The 7349-nt window shown below is 36.8% G+C and overlaps 1 protein-coding gene across 3 annotated transcripts; it reads right to left on the bottom strand.

Annotated features, from left to right (window-relative positions):
* Nucleotides 1-280: 280 nt before the first annotated feature.
* LOC120078141 (Pentatricopeptide repeat (PPR) superfamily protein) lies at nt 281-5721 on the bottom strand. 3 transcript variants are annotated; one of them, XM_039032362.2, is made up of 5 exons: nt 3037-5721; nt 1756-1983; nt 1016-1427; nt 584-863; nt 281-457 (listed from the first exon to the last, which is right to left on the bottom strand). In XM_039032362.2, the coding sequence occupies exons 1-2, from the start codon at nt 5532-5534 to the stop codon at nt 1857-1859; spliced, it is 2625 nt and encodes an 874-aa protein (XP_038888290.1). In that variant the 5' UTR covers nt 5535-5721; the 3' UTR covers nt 281-457; nt 584-863; nt 1016-1427; nt 1756-1856. The 3 variants fall into 3 exon arrangements, with proteins under 3 accessions (XP_038888290.1, XP_090169574.1, XP_090169573.1); XM_090313448.1 differs by having other exon boundaries at nt 584-860; XM_090313447.1 differs by having other exon boundaries at nt 584-1427.
* Between the last annotated feature and the right edge of the window lie 1628 nt (nt 5722-7349).

Genomic DNA, 7349 nt, shown 5'->3' with positions numbered 1-7349 from the left:
CTAACAATAAAGAATTTTTTAAATACAAATCCCAAAAATTGAAATAATGTGTATATATATGTGTGTGTGTGTGTGCAGGCAACACCATAGGCTAGTTTCAGATTCCAGTTCCTCCTTTAATATTTGTTATTACTATAAATTTTCTTAAAAGTCAATGTTTTGAGCAGCTTACTTGAACAAAAACTAACTTTTGCTGATGATCAGGTCAATGAGTTTACCCCTTCACCGTTCAGATGCTTTTGTTCCATGCTTAGACATCCATTGCAATACCATTGATGCCTTGATTAGAAGATGATACCCTGGTTTAACCGAAAAAGTAGTTTGAACATGAAATTTCTATATATATGTGTGTATATATACGGTTTGCTATGAATTTAAACGTATTCAGCCAAACAAGTTGAATTCTTCAAAGTTCTCTTTGAGCCAACTGGATATCCATCTTCTTTCTCCATTCACCCTGCAATGTTGTTAAAAAGCATAATCTTAGATCAGAAACTCGACAACTTTCAATGGACGAGTCCATCAGAATTTTTTTATATGAATTTTGTTTTGAAGTAAATATTTTATGTACAAGCTAAGCTACCTGATCAAGAAAGTAGGCCATTTTCTAAGGATACTCCAGCTCGTGATCGACTCGGTTCAAGATGCTGATGGTGCAAAACGGATTGGGCCTTTCTATAAAAGCTTCCGACGATTGAACTCTCCCAGTTTTCCTGACACTGACCATTGTTTATTTATGAAGATGAGTGACCAGCAGGGGCAATAAACCATCAAGCTGAAGGTGGCTCATTAAGCCATCGACCCTGCAAAGTCCTTAACCTCTTCATGTCCTCTGACTTCTGGTCATGGCAGCCAGTGCCCTACTAGAAAAAGGCAACACGCCACCATTATTAACACCTCGAATGGTGGAAATGTATTCGTGCTAGAAGATACTGTTGGGAATGCTGAACAAAGCTTGGGCATAGCAGAATTTCATACACCATGTCAAGAGGACCTAAAGATTCTGATAGTTTACCTCCATTAATGGTGGCTGAACTAGAGATGGGGGTGCCTTGGGAAGTGAAAGCCACTTTTGGTGAAGAAGAAATTAGGTTAAGGCTTCAGCATGCACCCAAGTTGAGGTTTCAGAGATTTGCAGCTAGAGATTGCCAGACGATTCAACATAGACGATAATACAAGAGTCTATATTAGGTATGTCGGCGACAATGGGAATGGGTTCTCTTGACATGTGATGCAGACCTTGAAGAGTATAAGGAAATATATAGACCATCTCACAGCCAAACTATCAGACCCTGCGTCCAATGGATTTCTCAGCAGACTTTAGGAAGCTCATCTGGCAGTAGCAACCCATCGTGAAACCATCACACTTCAGAGAACTTATCATCTATTTTTCGTAACTTGGCAGTTGCTAATGGTCAGATACTCAGCTGACAAAATAAAATTTAATGGTATCTATGAATAAAAATTGCATTACTTGATAATGTATAACAGAATAAAGCTACCACTAGACCAGTATAGCAAAATGGATCTCATTCATTCCAAGTTCTTTCACTACAATTAGAAGTTTGAACGCACCTCAAATTTAAGTTTAATATAAGTAAAACCCGTGATTAAATATTAAATGGTAATTAGCATTAAGGATGCAGAACCAAAACAACTAACCAATCTATATTTGTTACATACAAAGTTCATCGTTCCCTATCTTTTCCTCATTGTTATGACTTGGTTACAAAGAATCCAGAAAAAGTGGTTTACCTGAGGTACTGATGTCCTTGGCTCCCTAACTTGAAGATATGAATCCTCAGCAGATTTTAGCATGTTTCCATGTTTGCCTGTCCCTCAAGAACTTGAAAACTTTAAGCGTCACCATCCCAATAATCATGTGTGCTAAATCTCTGTGGCTGCGAAGTTGAAATACTTCCTTGACCCCACCCTTTCAACACACGCTTAAGAGTTTTCTGTGCAATGCCACTGCCATCGTTTCTGTTGAAGTTGTGCATGTCCAAGCCAAGCACATAACACATATAGAACAGAATTGAATATTCATTGACAACACAAAAGAAGCTAATTTAATGTATAGCCTCATTATTTTTATTATCCTTGGCCTTGTTCAACTGAATTGATAACTGGAAATTACAATCTACTACTAGAGTGCTCGAAAGGACTTTCACTCTATTTCAAGGTTGACACTAAAAGACCCTCAAAGGATTATTGTACGTGTTGCAGTTGGAAAGAAAAACTGACTAAAAATATGCGTCATTTAGCTAGATGTTCATAGGTCTGACGGCTAATGCAGAGTGTTAAAGGATCATTGTGGAGTTCTTGTATTTGTGTGACTAAGCCTTACTGTTTTGACCTTAAGAAGTTGCATTTCTTCCTAGTAGTTGCAAGATTGGACGTGACAGTTGAGAATTAGCTTTGCTTTGTAGTTTGATCCTCACACTTTTGGACTTATTGGAATTCTTACCTCGTATGCTCATTGGTCTTCTGTTGGCCATGGCTTTAAAGTTAATGTGTTCTCTAGCTTTGATTTTCTTTCTAAAGGTGGTTTGTTAGGTTTTAAGTGTTTGCTTTTTGATGTCTTCTCCTCTTTGTATCTCGATAGTATTTCTTCTTCTTTTGTTTTTCTCAATTTCTCTATTCTCTTGAAGGTTAATGTATTTTTTGATATTAGTCTCTTTTTACTTTATCAATGAAAAGTTATGTTTCCTTTCCAAGAAAAAGGAAAAAAAAAACACTAGTGGACTCTTAGAACAAACCAATTGCAAGAATTTTCAGGGTAAAGAAAATGGTTCCAAAAGTCCCATCGATGAAATCATTCAATATTTGGATCAAAATAAGTGATACGTATTTAAAAAAAATTTTAACTACCACCAACTCTCTTATATTCTTCTTAAAATATATTATGATTGAATAACACGAGTTAAATTTCAATAATGTCACATAGACAATGTTGTCAAACGAATATTTAAAAGAGCAGAAAAACTAGTGGAGATAAGTAAGAACCACATCAAATATATTTTTAAAGAATTATACCTGTGAACAATTTTGCGCCAATCGCTTTCATCATTATTATTCAATCTTCCTCGAGTATTCTTATTCTCATGTTGGTTGATATCAGTTTCTGAAGCCATTTCCATCATCCTTTCTGCAAATTCATCAGCTGCATGCTTGTTCCCTCTTTTACCCAATCCATCAATCACTGGCATGAATGATGCAGGGTCAAAACTATACTGTTTGTCCATCATCGTATGAAGAATGAAACTGGCATCATCTAACTTTCCATCCTTGCAAAGCCTTTCAATCAGGTCCCTATAAAGAAAATTTTTCAAGGCTAGAGATCTATTTAATGCAGCTTCAAAAAGCTCTTTAGCCTTGGATGTTTCACCTCCAGCTAGTAGCTCATTGAACATAAAACTATACAAGGATTCCTTATGGCCAACTAGACCTAAAGCTATCTCAAATAATTCTCGAGCGGCTCCAAAGTCGCAAGCCTTGAAGAAAGCTCCAATTAAAATTCTAAATGTATATATATTAGGAGCTATCCCCTTCTGCAGCATTTCATCCAAAAGACAAGTGGCATCTTTGAGTTTTCCACCTTCAGATAGGCAGCTAATAATGTTATTATAAGTGTAAACATTAGGAAAAATTCCTCTTTCTCTCATCTCATCCATCAATCCATATATTTCGAATATTTGATTTTTACCACCTAAACCCTGGATCAGTGAATTATACGTTTGAAGGCTCTTGTTGCAACCTTTTTTCTCCATTTCTTTGAGAACTCTAAAAGCAGATGACAACTTCCCTTGTTTACAATAACTATGTATGAAAGTATCAAATATTAGTGAATCAGGAGATAGCTTTTTCCCAATCATCTCCAGAAGCTTCTTTTTTGCTTCATCAACCCGCCCTACCTTACATAACCCACTTATTATGGTTGCATATGTGATAGAGTCAGGCAAACACTTCTTCCCAGTATTGCCAATATCAAAAAGACCAATAAAAGAGTTCCCTAGATTACCAAGAGAAGCACTGCCATGTGTCCACATGCCACTCACTATTTCAATAGCTTTGTCCAGATTCCCAGTTTTACAGAGGCCATTAATCATTGTATTACAAGTTACATTATCCAAGCCATATCCTCTTTCATTCATCTTTTGTAGCAACTCTTCTGCCTCTGATGCCCTCCCCTCTTTCCACAGGCTGTGAAGCAGGATGTTACAAGTATACATATTGGGAAAGCAACCAACCTGTATCATTTCACGAAGAACATAGTTGGCTTCAAGTATCTTTCCTCTACAGCAGTATCCATGCAGTAAGGTACTATAACTTACAATGTCTGGAGCAACACCACTCTCTCTCATTAGGCCTATTATAGATCTTGCATCAGAAAACATTCCAACTTTACAAAGTCCATGTATCAAAATGTTATAGGAGTGAAGATTGGGATTTATACTCTTTTCTGCCATCTCATTAATAATTAAACGAGCTTCAAGGAGCTTTCCACTTCTAACCAAACCTAACAACCATATGTTATAGCTTTCCAAGCTCAAAAGAGTTTCAGATTTTTTCATAGAATCAAAGAGAGCCCTAGATTCGTCGAACATTCCTTCATTACAAAATCCTTGTAGCATTAAATTATATGTTACAGTATTAGGCTGCGGTAACCCCAACTCATCATCTATTTGCATATCTCTAAAAATTCTCGAAGCTTCTAAAATTTGCCCAGATTTACAGAGGGCTGCAATTCTACAATTAAAAGTTACAATATCTGGAGAAAGACCAACTTCTCTCATCCTTTCCACCAATTTCTCAGCCTCCCCATTCTGACCCTCTCCACAAAGAGAAGATATCACAGTATTGTACGCAACTCTATTAGGAAGAACACCAGAGCTCCTCATCTCGTCCAAAAGTTCAATCCCTCGATAATGGAGCCCACCTCTACAATATCCACGAACCAAAATGCCAAGACTAAACTCATTAGGCTTACACCCTTTTTCAGACATTTTATCAAACACTTCCCGTGCATTCTCCAAGTACCCCATTTCACAAAGCGCACGTATCAACAGATTAAAAGTATAAGTCTGTGGATTAACTCTCGCAACAACCATATCCTTATATAGCCATATCACACAATCAACACGGCTCTCCTTCAAGGAACACCGAAACAGAAGATTATAGAAAGAAATATGAGGAGGGTCATGAGGGAACCTGGCTCGAAGCGATCGAAACTGAGAAATGGCGTTTTCGAAGAGACCCAAATCAGCCAACACTCGAACGAGTGCAAAGCCAGATGGATGAGCAAAATCCCGGTTCTGCGACAAGAGGAGTTGGTGAAGGTGATCGATCTGTGGGTGCATTTTTGCAGTGATGAGGATGCGGGCAATAATGGGTACAGATTGAAGAGAGGTTTTGAAGAAGGAAGAGGAAGTAGCAATAGGAGAAGAGAGGATTCGCTTGAAGAGAAGCCATGCTAGCTTGGGATTGTTGGAATTCAGGTAAACGGCTTTTGAGAGCTTGGCTGCTCGGTCCATTAACAGGCTTTCGCGTGTCTGCGGATTCAGTTGGAAAGCGCAAGAGGCAGACGGCAATAAGCGTTTGGTGATAAAGTTAGAGAGTTATTGAGTTGATAACTATTATTAAGAGTTAAATTGTCTGTATTTATTTGTAAATTTGAATTGAGTTGAGTTGTAATTTTTGTTTATGTTTATAGTGCTGAGTTGAGTTGGGGATCTGATGCAATTTTTTGTTAATGAGATTAGTTTTATTTTTTTGTTTTTTTTTATTTTGTTCTTTTATTTTTTTAGTTTTATGTTTTTCTATTGTTGATTAAATTTCAAATATATACTTATTTTCTCAAATTATTTATGACATAAACTGGACAATCTCAATTTTTTTTCTCAATTTGTAGAACATAATATATTATTTTTCATATATTCTTTTAAAAAACTGTAATGATTCTAATTCTCTTCAATCTATAAAACATAGCAACAAAATACATTTCATATTGCTACTCAATTAATTGGTATATTGAATCTTGCTAACTTAACATTATCATTTCACATATCATACAGTTGCTTTTTATATAATATGGATAGTATATATGGAATTGAAATTGTACATAGGATAATTACCTTTCATTTGATTATGATGGTGAGAATGTGATGCAGTACAGTAACATTTTTCAGAAGATCAAAAAAATAATATGAACCGACCGAACATGTGGTCGTTTCCAAAAAAAATTCACAAAATATATGTTCTTTTCGATACTTGTAATATCCGTGTAATAATACAAACATAAAAATTACATGTCATGATGTATGCAAAAGTTACCATTCTTTTCGACATGAGAGTCCATTGTCCATTTGTTGTTATCCAAAAGAGCTATAAACAAAATACAGGGGTATTGGTTTAAATACAGTGGTAAGTCTACATGTTTCTTCCTAGTAGACGGAGGCAGTATCTCTTCCATGCGTGTTCTGGTACTGCAAGGAAGCAATCTGTCTTCTGAATGTCTGTGACAAGAAGGTCAATAAGGGTGACCTGATCATCCTCATCCAGGACATCAATGTTGTATATGGCATTTACTACTTCCTTTCGACGCCTGAACTCCAGCTCATACTTCTCCTTCTGCCACGATGCAAGTCTACCCATGTGTTGTTAAGATTGGTATCCTAATTCTCCCGAAGTCTCATTGTTTGTAATATATACACATTGTTATGAATAAAATAAGAGTTATTTCATTCTGACATTTACTCATATCCAATAAACAAACCTCCATGGTTATCGTATGTAAACTTAAGCATGTATATGAGATATACAAGTGGATCATGCCTTAAGTGATAACCTAAATAGATCTGTAGTATAAGGATTAAGGTGGGATACCTGATCCTTGTGACACTACGGATATAGCCCGCTTTGTAGAGGTTTGCAAGTGTTGTGAACTACTACAAATTGTAGATCCTGACCATTCATGTGGAGACATGTGAGCGGGGGTGTCCTATACAAAGAGTTTATATAAGACCAGACCATGAGATGACTAGTCTCTATATATAACGTCATTGATACTGGAAACTTGCATCTCACCTAAACGACCATAGGTGACATGACCTCAATCCTGAGTGTTTTGGGAACTCCTGCCTTTGAGGGCGGTCCTTTGATTAGTATGGGTGCGAGTGGCCAGATTGTCAACTCAACATGCCTACCTTTTTGGGGATTTGTCTGATTTAGGAATTGGGAACTCAGTTACACAAGATGGAATTCACTCCTTCCCCGAAGCAAGGGTGAGTAGATAGATTGCTCCCTTAAAGGCTGATTCCGGGGTTTGAACATAGTGGCCATAGCTTCTC

This window comes from Benincasa hispida, chromosome 5, assembly GCF_027475165.1.
Source record: "Benincasa hispida cultivar pf3 chromosome 5, pf3_genome.v1.1, whole genome shotgun sequence".
Taxonomy (NCBI): Eukaryota; Viridiplantae; Streptophyta; class Magnoliopsida; order Cucurbitales; family Cucurbitaceae; genus Benincasa; species Benincasa hispida.
This window is presented reverse-complemented; position numbering and strand designations above follow the sequence as displayed.

Coding starts and splice junctions, on each gene's coding strand:
- LOC120078141 (XM_090313447.1), bottom strand. CDS start 5,534: ATGGACCGAGCAGCCAAGCTCTCAAAAGCCGTTTACCTGAATTCCAAC. Junction 1,984..3,036: donor TGGCGCAAAATTGTTCACAG/GTATAATTCTTT, acceptor CAACTTCAACAG/AAACGATGGCAGTGGCATTG.